Consider the following 18,713-nt stretch of genomic DNA (forward strand, 5'->3'; position numbering starts at 1 on the left):
TTAGAGGATTAAAGTGCTACAGTCACTGTGTTAGAGTAATCAGATACAATACAGATACATGCTCGTCTCTGTTCTCATGTTGCACATTTGCAAATGTTGCACATTCCTCCGCTAAAACATTCATAACTGCGCTATAGCTGTTCCTGCGTTGTTTTTTTTAATTTTTAGTTTTGAATAAATACTTAAATTACTTGAACAGCTCTGCACCCAGTCAATATGTCTTGTGTAAAATAGTAAAATAATAATAAAAAATATATCGTGACTTTTAGCAAACAGAACATAATACCCGGACGTGACGTATGATTATCAGGGTGTCAAAGTTCATCAAACCCTTGTGGACTTCCTTTCCTGTTAGCGGTGGCCGTAGAGCAGCATCAGTGAGTCAACTTTCCCTTCAAATAATCTTCAACCATCGCACAAAATCTGGGTTAATTGTTAGTTTTTATCACACCGCACCTGTGTCACATATGTGCTTTGACAACACCCGCCTGTTATTTCCGTAAATTGCTTTCGGATAAAGAAAGAAAAAGGAATTATTTCAGCGCTTCGTCTCCGTAGCGCTTATTTCAACATGGCAGCTCTGCCCCGTCTGTTAAAGGGGCCTGTTTTTATATGTTCAGTTTGTGTCGTGTGCTGTTTTATCCCATTTTGAAGTGTAACATCATAGGCAGCCTCCTCCCTGTTGTGTGAGAGCTGGAAAGAAATAACTGGCTGTGGAGAGGAGGCTTATATCAGGAGGCTAATGCTAACTTAGCACTGTCCGGCCAAACTAGAAGAAAACACGCAGAGTTTTATGGTCGAGTCTCGACTGGTTCTCGTTTCTAACGCTGCTGAATGTGTCCCAGCGACAAAAGCTTTAACCGAGTTTGTTTTTGTGGCAGAAATGGGCAAGTTCATGAAACCTGGGAAGGTGGTGATGGTGCTGGCTGGACGCTACGCCGGGCGTAAAGCTGTCATCGTCAAGGTAAAACCTGCATCTTTGTGTTTTAGATCAGGGGTGGCCAATCCTGGTCCTCAAGGGCCACTGTCCTGCTTGTTATCCCTGCTGTACTCACTGCTGATTACCTGGATCAGGTGTGTTCAGCCATTCAGAAGCTGGGGGATATCATTTCACTTTATCTTCCATCACTTCCACCCTTATCTGTGATGGTATGTTCCAGATTCTAATGGACTGGACACCTGATCCAGGTAATCAGCAGTGGGTAGTGCAGGGATAGTTGGAAAACAAGCAGGACAGTGGCCCTCAAGGACCAGGAGTGGACACCCCTGGTTTAGATGGTTCAGTGTCCGCCTGGTGTCACAGCCCCTTGTTGGTGTGTTTTTTCAGAACATTGATGATGGCACCACCGATCGTCCATACAGCCACGCTTTGGTCGCCGGCATCGACCGCTACCCACGTAAGGTGACCACAACCATGGGCAAGAAGAAGATCGCCAAGAGGTCAAAGATTAAGGCCTTCGTCAAGGTGTTCAACTACAACCACCTGATGCCCACCAGGTCAGTGCGAAAAATGATGAAAGACGTGAGACTCAGAGCCATCCTCTTTTGAAATACATGAAGTCTGTTCTTAGTGTGTCTGCTCTTCTGTGGGCAGCATAAAATGAAACGTGCTTTAAAAAATGCTGTCACTGGTCCAAATCCACACTGTGTACTAATTTTATACAGTGTGTGCACTACCTACCTAGTGTGAATATGCATTCTCAGTATAGAGAAAAAAATAATTTCACAGAAATCCAATATTACAGTACGTGGTGTTGTATTGAACTGTGCACTGGAAAATGGTGTTTAAGCTTCATTAAAAGAGAACAAAATATCTTTGAATATCTTTCAGAAGTTAAACTTATATTTAACAATGTTATTGTTTTTTTTTAGCCTCCATTGACAGCTGCTCAAAAGTGAAATTATAGTATGTGACCTGCGTTGAGCTTACTTTGTCACTTTGCTTTTGAGAACACACCAAATACTCAAAACTAGTCTGGAGCACAGCATCTGTCAGCTGCGAGCTTCTTAAAATATGTGTCTTGTAGAGACTTTTGCAGGAGCTTCGCAATTACCATATATTCCAGACTATAAGTCGCGTTTTATTACTCTTCTGGCTTGTAGTGCGACTTACATAGTGAAGAGACTTGTATGGTTCATTTAGTCATTTTGTCACGTAGTCACTAGCTTTAGATGGCACTCTTGTCTCAGATGAATGAATTTTGTAATGGACTTCAGCTTATGTCTAGCCTACATAGGCTAATTTAGACTAATTTAGTTGGAACTGCAACTTATACACTGAAGCGACTTATGTTTTTTCAACAAAGCTATTTTTGCTTAAAGCGAGTAATATTCTGGTGTGGCTTATAGTCCAGAAATACAGTTCATATTAATGTGTTTGGTGGAGTTAAAATGGCTGTTGACCTGTATGTGTTGCCTGTTATGATGCTTGTGATGTATAAAAGGATGCTTCTCATCTATTGTGCAGAATACCACACTGTCTGCAAGTGGACTGACAGTTTGAGTAGATTTATGATCTGATGTCCAGTTTGTCATGTGGGACACCTGAAGACAGTCTGAGCAATAATGAAATAAAGCTTGTTATTGTTAGGTAGCATCCATCTCTTCTTGTTCAAGCCACTTTTAGCTGCTTCAACAAGCTTCCAGCTCTGAGTGTTAATGTGTTCAAACTGAGATGAGGTATAAAGGCAGCAGTTGCGATAAACAGCCACTCGCATGATAACAGAAGGTGGTTGCGTTCCTTTTTCTTCAGATACTCTGTGGATATTCCTCTGGACAAAACAGTTGTCAACAAGGACGTCTTCAGGGATCCTGCCCTCAAGCGCAAAGCCAGGCGGGAGGCCAAGATCAAGTTTGAGGAGAGGTGAGTCGATGAAGATTTGCAGGATTCCTTCTTTCTTTAAGATTAGTTTGGTCTTTATGTTCAGATTTTTAAAAGAATGACCAAGGTCATGGTGCATTAAACACACTGGGACAGTCAAAGACTTCAGATGACATTATGTACAATATTTTTTCTCAGGATGTTTCTCTGAGTCGTATGTTTGAACCTGGTGTTTGATGGTGTTGGTTTTATATGGTAAATGTTAGTGGTGTATTAGTAATGACAGTTGCTGCTGTGAGGAGTGCAAGTGCTGCTAGTTTAGTGTTTTCTGAGAAAATGTGCTTCATTTTTTTTTTTTTCTTTTGTTTTCAGGTACAAGACAGGCAAGAACAAGTGGTTCTTCCAGAAGCTCAGATTCTAAATTCACTTGGTTTCACAAATAAACATTTAAAAATGAAAGATTTGGACTGTTGACTCCTTCATGACATTTTTTGAATTGTCTGACGAAAATATCTTCAGTGAAAACTGCCAGATTTGTTCTAGAGACGACCACCAACAATACTTGTTCTGAAGTTTTATTCAAATGAGGCTGTGACCAACAGGCTCCTGCGTTTTGCTGAATCACTGTCGAAATCTAAACTTTAACTGAACTCTGTACTAAATTTCAAAAGGAGATGACTAGGAAATTACAATAGTTTTGGTTGTAGGGTACATTGATGTTAGTCAAACTTAACAAGTCACTCCTGCTAAACTGTTGTCTTAACAAACCTGGTGCCAATAGTGTTTTTGCAGTGGGACAAAAGAACATCAAAATCTTGCATTTAAAAATGTGGTGGTACAGTAAAACGGTGACATACTTACGGACCAAAAACATGATTGGTGTCTTTCAGTGTGAGGTACGTAAGTGCAGTGTTGAGGTGCTAATGTATTTTGCATTGTTCAAATTTAATGCTACTTCATGGTTTTACTTTAATATGTTGTCACAAAAATATGCCTTTAATGCCACATTTGATATTTTTATATTTAAATTATTTTGCATAGAAAACATTGTCAAAAATATTGTATAGATTATACAATTAAAAGTTAAAATTTGCTTCACCTTGACAAACTACAACAGCAAATTTTACTTAGAGCACACATTAAGGCATAAGTCACAAAGTAATCAGAAATGGCTTTTGGGCCCGTGTATGTTGGACATAACAAATACGACTCCAGTACATGTGCACTTCATAGTTATACAAGCTATAATAAATCATAAGTAACACTATTGCATGAATTGTATGAGTACTTTTTAGTTTTGATGCTTTTAAGGTCCACACTTCAGACTTTGAATGCATCACATTGTAGTTTTACAATGTGAACATTTTATTGATCTGAATGCTTTTTCCACTGCAGTTTAAATACTAACGTGCGTCAAATATAAATCAGTCTGGGAGCAAGTTTGTGCGTACATCTGCAACAAAACGTTCAGATAAAACCTAATCCGACATTATAAGTTTCTTGATTATAGTTATTTCCACCGTTGCATCGCGCATGTTGTAATTCAAAGAGCCAATTTTTCCGACAGCACGTGAAGGGAGCATCACATGTGGGCCAGACTAAATGTTTTCAGCGCCCCCTTGTGGAGAGAAAGAGCCTTGTCCCCTGCGTGCTGTAGCAGAGAAAAAGAAACTGAAAGAATGACTATGAGCACAACTGATCGTCGATAGAAGGTGAGTGCACACCCAGCTGCTTTTCATAAAACATATTTACAAAGTTGAGTTAAACACAGCTATGTAAACGTGTGGGTGTAACTACAGTTTCAAAGTGTCTTCACAGGAGGGTGGAAATTATTTAAAATTCTACCTGACAGGCAACAGACCGACAGATTTGCTGAGAAGTCCGGTTGTTTATCAAAACAGTCTACAGTACATTTCTATAGGTTTAGCTTCAACACTGTGTTGGTTGCTGACACACACAGTCTTTAATGTTAATGCTATATTCAACATATTTATACAGCTGTGTAACACTGACTGTACTTGACATCTGAAAGCTGTAATTTGTTTGTGAAATATTCCAGGTTACTTTCACTATGTCTTCTTCAGATAAGGTGAGACGTCATCTTTCTACTTTTATAAAAAATGTTACCAAACTTGACTGTGATATTCCTGTTAAAGTACTTCATATACTCATATCACTTCCACTTGTGTTGACTTTTTCTCCTAAGAATATTTTAGCTCACTCTTCTATATTGAGGATTAGAGTTGAAGTGTTTTTATTTTTTTTCCACTCTTTGTCTGATAGAAAACCATGTGTCCTTGTGTTTTAGGATTTCTCTCTGGTGAACACAAACCCCTCTGAGGACACCTTGGAGGGGATCAAGGCTTTAATCAACAATGAAAAGGTGCACCAACACTTTTATTTCTTTTTTTATTCAAGGGGCCCTGTAGTGTGCCTTGCAGTGTACACTCAGGGGCCACTTTACTAGGAACATTTCTGCCATAAATGACACCTACAGGCACTTTATAATGTTTTTGGTGACAATGTTGGAAATGTCCATATTTAATTATATGTTTATTACTGAGCTATACCTTTAGTTGAACAATACAGTTTTTTTTTTACATACATGAAGGTGGAGAATACGGGAAATACCTCTGAATATAATACAGTCTAGTACAATACTACCACAAACTGTGTTAAAACATGTAGTCACAAAATTGTATTTAAACTAGTAGAGAAACAAAATCTACTCTCAGATGCACAATGGAAACAGTTGCAGCCTTAACTGACAGATTTACGTCTGTATCCACAGAAAAAATATGATCAGCTGTTAAAGGAGCAGAAGGAGCTGTCCGCCGCCACAGACGAAATACGAGGGCTGAGTCAGAAGTTCAAGGACCGCGCTGCCAAGATGAGCCAGACTCTGGGAGGGGAACAGCTCTCCCACATGGAACAGATTGAAAATGAAAAGGTCTGAGCCTCTTTAAAATAAAACGTTTTTCTTTCCTCAGTGACACTTCACTTTTGCTGCATCATCTGCTGCTGTTTCTCTGTGCTCAGGTTAAGATGTTTCACCTTCAGTAGTTCATTGGAAAGTCACCTGCTGTGACATCACTGATCAGGGTCTATTGAGGCTTTCAAGACAACACTGAGTTCCCCAGAATCCAAAATAAGATTAAAAGAAAAAAACAAACAAATCTGTCAAAAAGTAGTAATAACCCTAGGATTAAAAAGTTGCCAAAACATATATAAATTGCTTAAAATCAATAGCACATCACATTCACTGGACACTGAGTTAGGAAGGTCCTTCTTAGCATTCCTGGGGTTTTCTTTTATTTCTTTATTTTTATTTAAAGTACTATACTATAAAGGGTCTTTGTGTACCACTAATGCAAAGATAGATTGTCCTTTTTTAATCAGTGAATTTTTTTCTTCCAGGCAAAGCGGGATTTGCTAGAGCAGGAGGAGAAAAAACTCCTGGAGGAGATCCGGAAAGTCGAGGCGGCCCTGAAGGAGGAAAAGGCCAACAGCAACCAACTGAAAGAGCAGACAGACGTATGGCAGTGTCTCTCTCTCTCTCACTCACACACACTCACACACAGAAACACAGAAACACAGCCCACCACCACCTGCAGCCTGATCTGTCTGACACTGTCCAGTAAACCTTGTACCTGTTGATCTCAGGTGTTCACAGCTGTGCCAGAGAAGAGTGTTGTGTTTAAGGGCGTGACAGAAGACCCAGCCAAGTCGCAGAGGTTTGAAATGAAGGCACGTATAGTTTACCCGATGCTCGGGGGAACGGCGCTGGTTACGTTTGAGGATAAGGACGGTGAGTTCTTAGTCAGTCACAAACATGTTGACACCAGTTTCTTCTACTTTTGTTAAAAGTTGCAAGTAATTATATTTTTTTTAGGCACACATAAAATATATTTTTTAAAATAACACCTATAGAAAAAGCAAGATTTTGCTTGTGTCTTAAATTGGAAATTTTAACAGGTTGCCAGATTTAAAGATGGATTTAGTACCTTTTTCACTATTCAAACTGAACAAACAGCAAAACAGGGCCCAGATTTATGTAATTATGCCAAGTACACCCTAAAGCTCTCATTGTTTTTGTTGTTTATATGAATAATGACAAATCAAATAACTGGGGCCTCTTGGAGCTGCTTTAACAGAACCATGTCTCTCCTGGTCATTTCCAAACACACATTAACACTCCTAACTTGTCTACATGTCAGAGTTTATGACAATCTTTGGGAAATGCTGAGTGACTCTGTATTCTCTCTGTCCTCAGTGGCCAGCAAAATCCTGGAGTTGAAGCAGCATCAGGTGGACCTGGGTGGAGAGTGCAGCATCACGGTCGAGGCCAAACCGGTTGCGCTGATGATGCCCAAGCTAGTGGAGGTGCAGTAGACGCTGAATAAACCAAACCTGAATCTGTGTACCGGTTCATGTACACTCTTACCTTCCTTTCAATGACCTGTGCCTCTGTCCTGCAGATCAACTCTGAGATTTGTCCTCAGCGCATATTAGTCTCCAATCTGCCCAAGATGGACACTGAGAAGATGCTGAACAAGCTGGAGATCCACTTCTCCAAGAGAAAACATGGAGGCGGGGAGGTGGAAGAGTGTGAAATGCTGCCTGACTCTGGGACTGTGGTCATCACGTTTGTGGAGAAAAACAGTGAGCAAACTCCAATCTGAATACTTAATAACGTTTTGATGGAATATAGTTACAGTTGAAAGTTTTTCAGTGGAAATTGATTGAGACAATTGTTGGGAAGTAATTATTGGGCAGACTGCAGCTAATTATTCCTGCAGCTAGCTAAAGTATTAAAGGATTTCGCTGCACGTAAGTTGTAGATCACTGAACTGAAAACCGAACTGCAGTCATCAGTGTAATTTTCCACTGCAACATGTATTGTCTGGGCTGTGTTTTGGTCTGAATCCCAGGCTGATTAACTTTCTGCTTTTCTCAGTTGCCAAACATCTGACGCAAACAGAACACCATGATGTGAAGCTCCATGAAAAGACGTGCAAAGTGAGGGTGACCCCTTTTCTGAATGGAAAGATTATAAACCTACAGGTGAGCCTTTGTTAGAAGGCCAGGGTACACAAAGCATGTGTCAAGACGCAGTCTGTCAGATTCCCCTAGATGTTTTACTGCAGTGTTACTGAAGGTTGACTGTTTTGTTTTTTTTAACTTTATAAGTCACATTTATAGTCACATTTCCTCGTTTTGTCCTGCCGTTTGTCTGTGGTGATGCCCTCCCAGACCAAGATTTCTGTGTGTCCGCGGACCGTGCTGCTGACAGGAATCCCTCCTGTCATGGAACAAGACACCATGCAGGACACACTGGAAATATTCTTCCAGAAAAGCTGCAACGGTGGAGGAGAAATCGAAGCTTTCCTCTACAACCCGTTGGGGCAGCAGACCTCTGCACTGTTTGAGAGCGTCCCCTCGGAGTAAAGCTGTAGGTTAACACACGGCTGCTAGGTTTTACACTTATATTTGGTTCTCATGTTTAATGATGGAAGTCTGTATAATATGGCACAGAGATATAACCTTCCTATACAGGGATGACAATGACAAAAACAGGTTCTCTGGATCTTTGTGACAGTAATTCTAAGAATTATAAAGCTTACAGGTGGGTGTTGTCTAACAATTTAAAAATATAAATTCATGGTATTGACAAATATGTTTTAGTGTATTTATGATCTAATGACCTTCTTAACCAATTAGAAATGTATACTTTGAGTATGGACACTCCTGACAAATGGTTTCCAGTTTGATTCAATTCTAAATGGGTTGCTGTAAAATATTTGTCCAGTTTGGCTCAGTGCAATTAAACTCAGATGTGAAAAGACAGAAGCTTGTTTTTGTTTAAGCTCCGTGAAGGAAATCAGGAGCAGTGTGACATTTCGGTAAATATGCTGGGGCGTTACCGTTGATTTGCCCACTGGTGTGTTTGAATATAAAGCTACAGTTGGCACAGCGTGTTCAGTAATCTATCACAGATGGCAGCACGATGACACAAAAAGAAAGAGACTTATTCCGCTTAGATGAGGTTTATTGTAAAAATGTAACAGGCAAATAAAAGTAACAGCACATTTTAAAAAAAAACACAGCGATATCCCCTAGTGCACAAAGTGATAAAAGAAAACAGCAGCTGAAGATCCAGAGAAGAACGAGCTACCAGACTGAGGTCAGGCACTTAGACAGGAGAGACCGACAGGTGGGAAATGAAAATACATTCAACAGAGAGGAGAACCAGGAAGGGAAGGACATGAAGCACAGAATACAGTGAAACACTGGTGACACTTTGGAAGACAGTCAACCTAATTTCACAGAGTAAGGTAAAATATCATTTAAAAACCTCTAAAGTAATAACATCATCGATTTGTCGCCACACATTGTTTTCGTGAATACACAGTAACTTGTGCAGGAGTGACTGCCAGCATCTAACAGTTCCTTTCTGTCGTCCCACCTTTTTGTGCGTGCTGGAGTTCACTCAGACCTCGGCTTTTTAATCTCAACGTTTAGTTTTTTTTTTTTTTTTGTGCAGTCGCGTTCATCGCACACCAAACCGACAAACGTAAAAACCGCTTGCGTTTCCTCTCTGAAAAGCTGAGTCGCGCTCAGTCACATGACCTGACGTTAACCAAGGACAAGTGCAAACTCTGGTGTCAAAGTGACATGGCCCCGTGACATCTACGGCAATACACTTTACAGTCATGACGCGCACGGCAGTAACAAAACACATTCTGTAACACACCGACACATACACAGTTTCCAATTTCAACTAGTCACATGTAACCTCTAGAGGTTTTGGAGAAAACGCCACAGGTCGTTGCTGCAAGTAGGGCAGGATATAGATACGTGTTTTGCTATTGTTTAAAACATCAGTTGGAACTGTATTTACAGTACATAATGCTGTCCTGTGTTAAGTTCTACACATCAAATACATTGCTGCTTTAGTACTGCAGATATTTCACCTACACTTAAAATATGAGTTCAATCTCATGAAAATAAATATTTGTCCTATTACTAATAAGCACTGTCATTTAAACTAGAATGGAGACACTTTGTGTTGGAAAGATCTGAATGTGTTAGTGTGACAGATATCACAGCTGAGTATGTCTCCTCTTTATATTTTAAGCAACTTTTATAATCTGATTGTTGTGCATTTGTTTTTTTTTGTTTTTTTTTTTCAACCTCTCTTCTGACGACAGTTTTAGTGGTTACACACCTCAAGCTCGAGGGTCACGTCAATTTAAAACATTGCATATTGTTGATATTGCTTTTGAAAGCAGGTGGTCACGCTCGACCCACCAACCGTTTTCTCATGAGAGTCAGCACAGGAAGGAGCGTCCGTAAAGGGTGGAGAGAAGCACCCGTCTCCTCAGGTTGGGAGGGTAAGCTGGAGTGCATTAGTGGGTTGAGAGAGGAAAGGAAAGAGGGGGCTGCTGGTCGTCCAGAATGAAATTATGAGATTAACTGTTGATACGATTGGCTTGTGCAAAATGGCCTTTTAAATGACCAGTGGTGCCCATTCACTTGGCGTGCGTCCGTACTGGGTGAAGCCAAACAGCAAAAAAGGAAAGAAAGGAAAGGAAAATTACATGTAAATGGAGAAAATTATTTTGTTGCTTTGGGAGTGTAAAAAAAAAAAAAAAAAATGCAGGTGGGTGTGTTTTAAAATACAGTACCAGTGTTGGCCACAGTATATTATAGAATTACCAGCTTATCCTTTAAAGAAAGTTATATTACACTCTCTAATTCACAGCTCTCCTCCATGAAGATGAGAATGTTCACAGAGGGAGGCTGAAGCAGTTGTTGAACTGTACTGCATTATACAGAGGCGCTTCTGTTACTTTCCCTAGATATATATGCAGTGGACAATATAGTTGAACCAATAGTTTGTATAATGTATCAGTTTCATCTAAGTGTAAAGCAACGCTGAGGTGCACTTACCTGAATATCAGTAAGATCTTTGAAGAACCTCTTGGCCAGGTCTGGGCCGTTCTTCATGGTGGGGATCTGGTATGTCTGAGAGAACAAAAAAAAAAAAAAAAAAAAATGCAAACAATGACTTCTGACTGTGCTGTAAACCAGACTGATTTCCATCTACATGTGCTGAAATAACGGGATTACAGTGGCTTTTTTCCAGTAGGCTGATCATTTGAATGCCATGTAAAAGACCTATGGCTGCTGCAATCAGTGTACAGAGGAGTATCATCAGCTCTTCAAGGACGACATGAAAACAAAAAATCTAATAATCTAATCATTCAAACCAATTATTAAGAAACATGAACGAACGGCGATATCCCACCTTTCCTTTGTATAGGAGGCTGCCGACAGGACAGACCACACAGGCTGTCCCTGCTCCAAACACTTCCAGGATCCTTCCAGCGTCCAGAGCCCCGAGCAGCTCCTTCATGCCCATCGTACGCTCCGTCACCTTAAACTCACCCTGAAACAGAAAGCAATGAGCGTCCAGATGAGACACGTATTTCATGATCTGCCTTTGAGAAAATCAGGTTGATCAATGTAACTACAGGATTTTTGACATTGCTACACAATGTAAGTGTGTGTTATTGCACTAAAGGTGCAGCACAGTAAAGAACTTGAATACAAGAACGAAGTAAAAAGTGCTCATTTCTATTTTTTCATTTCTTTTGGACATTTTTCTTATTAACTAAATGGCAGAGAGGCAGATCATTCTTGGTGTTTTGGCCACTTGGGGGCAGCGGAAACATTATTCTTAGATGGAGTAGTGTTTGTGCTGATCTGATGAATGTTAGGTCCAACATTCAGTGTCTTTTAGCTCGGTTTTTGATCTCTACCAGGCCTGAGAGCTCAGTGAAAAAAAACTGTGGTCAGAACAACTAAACAATGAGCTGAAACCTGCTATGAATCTCTGCAGGAGCTGCACATTCAGGCGATAATTCTCTGTCGGTCCACTGCTGCAAGCGACTCTTTTTACACCATCATATTTTGTTCACCCTGTCATTTGAAATAAGGAAGCTGGTGGAGGCAGTTATAGCTGCTTTAAATATAATATATCCTGGTCTCTGGCTGTCTTACCCAGGCTCTGGCCAGGTCCAGCAGCGATTGTCTGGTGACTCCTGGGAGAATGATACCATCCAGAGGAGGAGTCACCAACTCTCTCTCTGCATAAACACACACATCACATACATATTTTCACCTTATCCAGTAACAGAGTGTTTGTATATTCTGACAGATCAGCAGTAGAGACAACACAGGAACATGAGAAAGAAGACAGAGAAGAGTCTAACCTCCTTTCTCATTGGTCCAGTAGATGAAGAGGTTCATGGTGCCGACCTCAGTGATCTGCTCGTCGTCCCCATACAGCCACAGGACCTGCTGGCAGCCTCGTTCCAACGCCTCGTTCTGCACCGCTATCGTAGGCCCGTAGTTACTGGAGAGAGGCAAGGCAAGGCAAATTTATTTGTATAGCACCATTCATGCACTACACAATTCAAAGTGCTTTGCAAGGCATATAATTACATTAAAAGCATTGAAAAGAGCATCTAAAAACAAAGACATTTAACATGAAATAAATTTAAATCAAATCAAGTAAATTAAAATAAGATGTAAAAGCACATTAAGAAAACAAGGATGAACAATTATTTGAAGGCAGCAGTAAACAACAGTGTTTTCAGTCCTGATCTGAATGAGCTGACAGCTTGAGCAGACCTCAGGTGTTCAGGAAGTTTGTTCCACAAGTGAGGAGCATAGTGACTGAATGCTGCTTCACTTTGTTTGGTTCTGGTTCTGGGAACACACAGTAGACCTGTCCCAGATGACCTGAGGGGTCTGGAAACCTCATAGGGAACTAATACATCTTGAATATATTTTGGTCCACAACCATTTAGTGCTTTATAAACTAGCAATACGATTTTAAAATCTATCCTTTGACTAACGGGAAGCCAGTGTAGTGATCTGAGAATCTGAGAACTGGTGTGAATTACAACTGCGGAGTCCCGTGACTCCTGGTGCTAAATCAGGCTTTAGAGTTCCAGCATATCCGCGCTGTTTGTTGGGAAGAGAGCAGAATTTGTTGGCTTAGTGAGTCGGGGGGGGGGGGGAGTCAGTGACGTTATGTAATCACAGTGGAGCTGAGCAGGTGCTGCTTTAGGATAGCAGGGTCATGTGGAGGCAGGCCTGTGATTACAGGCTGAGTGGAATGAGGAGATTACACTGACAACATCTGTAATGCCAAAACTGGAGGGATCCACACTTTGATAACCTTCTCTGTTATAGCAGGAATATTTTATGTATGAAGAAAAAGTGTCGCCTGTTGTGAAATAATTTCATGGCTCCTGATACATTTTCAGTGTTTTTTTGCACTTGTTTAACCTCATGTCCTCCAAACGTGTTTGACAGGAGACAGTTTGACGTCTGCACAGGTGTAGTAACTTTGCTAGCTCTGTTCCATTATCCTCGACATTTTGACTTATGTTGCCATATCTCTAGCACAAGGAGAACAACACCATAAGCCTCACAATCAATCATGCAGCAGTTCTTTCAGGCGCCTGAAACATTTAATAACCTCTCAGTCTCCTGCTGAGACAGAATGTCTGTTCTGAAAAAGCTCCCTTGTTCCACTTGCTGTCTTTTTTTGGCACTGATCTGACCCTGACACTAGCCAGCACCGAGGCTGCCCCACCAGGCTTTAACAGCAGAAACCCCAGACTGTACTTTGTCCAGATCCACTGCTGAATGAAAACACAGCTGTGGTGTGAAGCCCTTCACAGACGTGTCATCCAGCCTGACAAAGCCATTACTTTAGAATTTTATTGGAGGAATTATGGAGGCTTTAAATGTGATAAAATATTTTGTTAAATTGCTCTGCATTTGTTATTATTTTAAAATATCCCATGAAACCCATGATGTGTATGATAAAGTCTCAAACTGATTTGCAGGCAAAAAAAAACAAACAAAAATCAGCATAGTAGCTTAGGCTAAAGATCAAATGTCACAGAAATGCACCTCCTCATGAGCAGGCTGGAATAAACAGGTTTGTGCAGTTTCCAGAGTTTGCTCAGAGGTTTAGCATAAGAAAGAAAGATCGTCTTGGAGGAGGGCCAGTGAGTTTACCACATGGTCTGCCAGGTCTATGGGTGGAGTGCTTTTAATCTCAAAGATCACATTACTTATTACAGTTTCTGGTTTCTTTATAGTGCAGTTTTATTGGAGTTCAAAAGGAAAAGTATCAAACTCACCCTCCCATCTTATAGGCCCCAACACCTCCTTTCCAAGCTCTGACAAATGAAGGGTCTGCAAGCAGAGACACTGGGTTGAAGGACCCTGTGGCAAAATATGGCCCCACAGGGCCGATGATGACGAAGAGCATAGCTTTTCCTGCCCGAGACACACCAAGGGACGGCTGCAGGACACGGGGGGAGAAGACAAGCAAACAGGAGCAGCAAGTCAATTTGTGTGACAGTAACCAGAGAAAACAGGAGTGTTTTACAACCACATGTAACTCACAGCTTGATCGAATTACGGGGTTTCCACGGTGTTCACCAAAATCAAGAGTTTTGTAAATACCTCCCAGGTCTATTTAACTTTAAAATTATTTAGATATGACAGCTTGGTACTATTTTGATACTAAAACATTACTATTAATTACAAAAAGCAGCACTTGCAAGGGATGTCAATGAACATTATTTGTTAAAACTGATTTTGGTCTTTGATGATAAAGCTCACCTCAGTTCCTATAAAGGTGGGTCTGATGTAGAGGCTGGCGTCCTGGGAGTAGGGAACCCACTCCCTGTCCACCTCCACCAGCTTCCTGATGCACTCCAGCAGCTCACCTTTGTCAAACAACTACAAAGAACAAACACAAGGTCACACTTCTTCACTGCTCTGCTTCCTTTGCCCTCTTTAGCACCTATTCTGACTCTGAGATAGTTGGACTAAAGACAAAACTGACAATTCAGTCACTTTATTATTATATTTTATACACATACATATACAGAAATTTCTCTGTATTTAAAAATGCTTTCCTTCATTGCAATGAATGGATTCTGAACATCTGACTGAGGTTCACCATTTGTTTTGGTAATTTCCATTATGCCACTGTCATTGCCAAAATAAATGATTAACTCTTGTGCCTGGCTAATGTTTCTATACACAGCCAGAAAACTGCTTGTTGCCAAGAAGTTACGTAAGATCACAGCAGCTAAAAAGCCTCAGGGCGTCAATTTGCCTCACCCTGAAACTTTAAGACACATTTCCAGTGGGACAATAGTTACAATAGTGAGGGGCTGTGTGGGTTTGGATGCGACACATGAATCAAAAAAGTCTAGTTTGAAGACTTACTCACTCACCACTCACAGTGGTTTTGAGCCTGGATTGTAGATCCGTGAGAAGTTTGTAACAACACGTGTAAATTTGCACAAAGCTACACTTATATGTATCTGCTGTTCAACTACTGCTCAGTTCATTTAAACTGTAAAGAAATATGATCCAGAAAGGACAGTGTGAGTAACAGTTCAATGATTTTAGCTTATAAGTGGCCAAAACACTGCACTGAGGATTATGGTATTATGAGTTAGGATTTACCAAAGTCACTATTTTCATCCTTCATCCCTATGATCAGGAGATAAGAGTAGAAAGACAATCTAATTACAGTGGGTGGGGTTACAGACTCACAGGAAGGCAGCTTCTGGCAGCACTCCGGTGCATCCTCTCCATGTTCAGCATGGGTCTGAACAGACGGATGTGGCTGTCGACTCCACGAAATGCCTTCATGCCTTCGAACAGCTGGAGACAGGATGGACAAGAACACGCAAATTCACAACTACACTAATATATGGAACCAGTAATTGTACTTCACTGAATGCTACATATTAGACCATCCCTATTTGCTGTTTCTATTATGGAGGCTGCTCCTTGAAGGGATGGTATTTTATGTAATCATGTGACTTAATGTTTAACTAAATTCAGTTGTTCATTTAAAAAGTGCAATGGTGCATTGTTTTCTGACCTCTATGGAGTAGTGCAGGGCGGAGCTGGCAGGGTGCAGTGACAGGTTCTGGAAAGGTTTGATCTGAGGAGTCTCCCAACCGTTTTCCTGCGACCAGTTGATGATCAGCATGTGGTCAGAGAAGTGTTTGCCGAACACCAGGGTGGAGGGGTCGGGCTTCGGGTTGCATGCTTTGTTGTGTTCGATAGTGAGGTCTGCTGCCTGAGACGGAGACAGACAAGCAAGCCAGAGACGGGTGGACACACGGAAGTGGACAGAAAAAAAGCAGAGCAAGCGACGAATACAGCGATTGATTTTAAATCATGGTTATTAACAGAGCATGCTTTAAGGGGACATTTAGTGAAGTGTTATACAGAGTCAGTCGAAGTGCTGACATATCTGGTCAATTATGCACAATTAATTCATTTCAGTTAAACTGATTTAATAATTACAGCAGGCAGACAGTGAGGGAAAGACAAGGGCAAATTAAATTTTAAATTCTGGGCAACTTGCTCAAGTTGACTTTGAACAAACAAATCCCTCTTTTAATAAAATGTAATTTCTTTCTTTTCATACTCAGCTATAAACACCTTGTCCATGGAGGCAAAACCACCAGAAAATATTAACATTTTCCCTATTACCTTAAAGGAGCTGGCAAACCGCAGTGACCCACAGGAAAAGGAGAGGGCCTGGACCAGTCGTCCATGAAGTACCTGCATGAGAAACATCACCACGCTCTTTACAAAACACCACATTCACTGTGGAAAGTTTATACACATAACAAATCCTCTCTTCATGAAGGTGATAATATTCAGATTTGGTGGAAACTGATTGTTTAAAAAATGTTACTGTTAAACTGGATTGCAATATTCTGTTTCTATTTTGTCCACCACATTTTTTTTATCAGTGAAGCTAGGGTAAGTCGTAGAAACGTCTGTTATAACTGAGTGTACAGTACTAGTGGTTTACCAGGCAGCATGTTAACACAACACTACACATGCCCTGTCTGCTTTTCAGGTGATTACATTGTATCCAGCCTGGAGAATACACACAAACACCAGGCCTGTGTCAGCTGTTTTGTCTGCAGATCACAGTATGTAGGTAGTCACACATACTTATAGGAGACAGCCAGTGATAAGTGCTGTGCCCCAAATACAACAAGACACATAGTGTACGCACGCAGCAATCTACTTTTTAAAACATCATATGTGGCTTATAAAATGTTAAAAACATAGCAGGAACAAGCTGAATGAAAAACTGTATCTCTTCCGAAACCACAGCAGCAAAGAAAACAGCCTGAGCAAGTGTAACTGGTTTCACTGGCTTTCTGGACTGTGCATACCCCCTGAATTTATGATGTTAGTATTTCCCGTCATGTCCCGTCAAGGTTAAGTTAACATGGTCATAGATAAATTCTTATCTATTCAGTTTAATGTGGGGTTTGTCAGGATGGGATGTTCTTTTAATTGCTGTTTAATCTGCATATGGACACTTTATCCAGGCAATTTAACACCTGTAAAACCGGTAGGGCTCTTGATAATAAATAGTAAACGCGAGTAAACATAATAAACAGTGAATGAGTAACCCTAACCCTACTGATGTTATCCTGTATGCCATGCTATGTTATGTGTCAGTCATATTTTTGTCAACACAGATGCAGCCACAGCCATTCTCAAGCAGTGGTATAGAGAGCTGTATAATTGGTGCCTTAGTTCCTACAAAAAGCTGCACAGCTACTCTGCTACAGGAGTGTGTGCATTTTGAATGAATAATGCCAGTTTTGCTTGGATTGCAATCACATGTATATTGAAGTACATATATTTGCTGTGACGTTGCGATAATGCATTAAATGCCTGCATGAAACTATCCTGTTTTTGTTCACTTGATCCATGTATCTTAAGACACGGACGCACGCCAAACTCAATGTAAAGTTTCGGGGTTTTTAGGAATATCTTCTAATCGCGTAGCATACTCCCATAACAGAAATGATCTCATAGCTACTTCATAACCAGTAGGTTATGTTTTCCAATTCGGTATACAAATAATCTACCAAATGTCCGTATTAAATCATAATGACCTAACTGAACTATCACTATCCACCAAAATCGGAAAAGGTAAGCTGTGTAAAGTTGGGTCGAAGAAAAAGTAAGACATATATATATAAAACTATATATAATTTGTTGGACTGGACGTCAGCCGAAATTGTTATCACTTCTTAAAGATTTACAAAATACTTGATTTGCAAGACGAACAGTTGCTGACAATGAAGAGTTTTTAGTTCCCATATTTCTGAATGAGGTTTGGTTCATTGTAAATTCCTGTTATGATGCAATGTTTGGCCGCTCCGGGCGGCGGGACAGACACATCTGTCCGTGTAAAGCCGCCGCTGTTATCGCACTCGGTCATTACAGGATTACACATCACATATTTGGGTGAATCATTTACCCCAACAGCCCTTTGTAAACAAATAATACACAGACACTGGTCAGTGAACTCACCGTCCGGAGGGCTGCCATCCCCGCTACGTAACGACGATAAACGAATTACTTGTTCGTGTGGAAACAAACACTCAGAGTCAAAGTTCCGCTTTGAAACCCCCGAGACACTGTGCAACTCAAGACAAAAAACTCACAGACAAATTACGAACTTCGGGATCTAAATCTTTTAACCTAAACACGCAACCCAGCTGGTCTATGTTTATGACAACTTGTGACTACTTTTATTGTGTTAAAAATCTAAAGTTACACTGACTGCTCTATATAAATAATATTAGATAACAGACCGACAGAATCAATGAAATAAAACAGTTGTCTTGTTATAGTGACTTTTTCCTAACCGATGAAACCTTATTCAAAATGTCAATGGAGGCGTGACAGGAGCGTAACACCTCATTGGTCGTCGCCAGCACGCTCAGAG

The 18,713-nt window shown here is 40.6% G+C and overlaps 3 protein-coding genes across 4 annotated transcripts; 2 read left to right on the top strand and 1 right to left on the bottom strand.

Moving 5' to 3' along the window:
* Nucleotides 1-315: 315 nt before the first annotated feature.
* rpl27 (ribosomal protein L27) lies at nucleotides 316-3,280 on the top strand. The gene is made up of 5 exons (XM_026325312.1): nucleotides 316-377; nucleotides 882-964; nucleotides 1,328-1,497; nucleotides 2,753-2,863; nucleotides 3,194-3,280. The coding sequence occupies exons 2-5, from the start codon at nucleotides 884-886 to the stop codon at nucleotides 3,240-3,242; spliced, it is 411 nt and encodes a 136-aa protein (XP_026181097.1). The 5' UTR covers nucleotides 316-377; nucleotides 882-883; the 3' UTR covers nucleotides 3,243-3,280.
* A 1,194-nt stretch (nucleotides 3,281-4,474) lies between these two features.
* ifi35 (interferon-induced protein 35) lies at nucleotides 4,475-8,668 on the top strand. 2 transcript variants are annotated; one of them, XM_026324741.1, is made up of 10 exons: nucleotides 4,475-4,533; nucleotides 4,881-4,910; nucleotides 5,130-5,204; nucleotides 5,613-5,771; nucleotides 6,239-6,355; nucleotides 6,485-6,629; nucleotides 7,095-7,204; nucleotides 7,300-7,483; nucleotides 7,779-7,885; nucleotides 8,075-8,668. In XM_026324741.1, exons 2-10 carry the CDS (start codon nucleotides 4,893-4,895, stop codon nucleotides 8,267-8,269), a joined length of 1,110 nt encoding a protein of 369 aa, XP_026180526.1. In that variant the 5' UTR covers nucleotides 4,475-4,533; nucleotides 4,881-4,892; the 3' UTR covers nucleotides 8,270-8,668. The 2 variants fall into 2 exon arrangements, with proteins under 2 accessions (XP_026180526.1, XP_026180527.1); XM_026324742.1 differs by lacking the exon at nucleotides 4,475-4,533 and having other exon boundaries at nucleotides 4,544-4,910.
* Nucleotides 8,669-9,317: 649 nt separating this feature from the next.
* Nucleotides 9,318-18,663, bottom strand: bcat2 (branched chain amino-acid transaminase 2, mitochondrial). Its single transcript, XM_026324740.2, has 11 exons — nucleotides 18,296-18,663; nucleotides 16,439-16,510; nucleotides 15,819-16,019; nucleotides 15,485-15,595; nucleotides 14,537-14,656; nucleotides 14,050-14,213; nucleotides 12,100-12,242; nucleotides 11,888-11,973; nucleotides 11,133-11,273; nucleotides 10,775-10,849; nucleotides 9,318-10,373 (listed from the first exon to the last, which is right to left on the bottom strand). Exons 1-11 carry the CDS (start codon nucleotides 18,311-18,313, stop codon nucleotides 10,332-10,334), a joined length of 1,173 nt encoding a protein of 390 aa, XP_026180525.1. The 5' UTR covers nucleotides 18,314-18,663; the 3' UTR covers nucleotides 9,318-10,331.
* Nucleotides 18,664-18,713: the final 50 nt, after the last annotated feature.

Source organism: Mastacembelus armatus, chromosome 8 (assembly GCF_900324485.2).
Source record: "Mastacembelus armatus chromosome 8, fMasArm1.2, whole genome shotgun sequence".
NCBI lineage: Eukaryota > Metazoa > Chordata > Actinopteri > Synbranchiformes > Mastacembelidae > Mastacembelus > Mastacembelus armatus.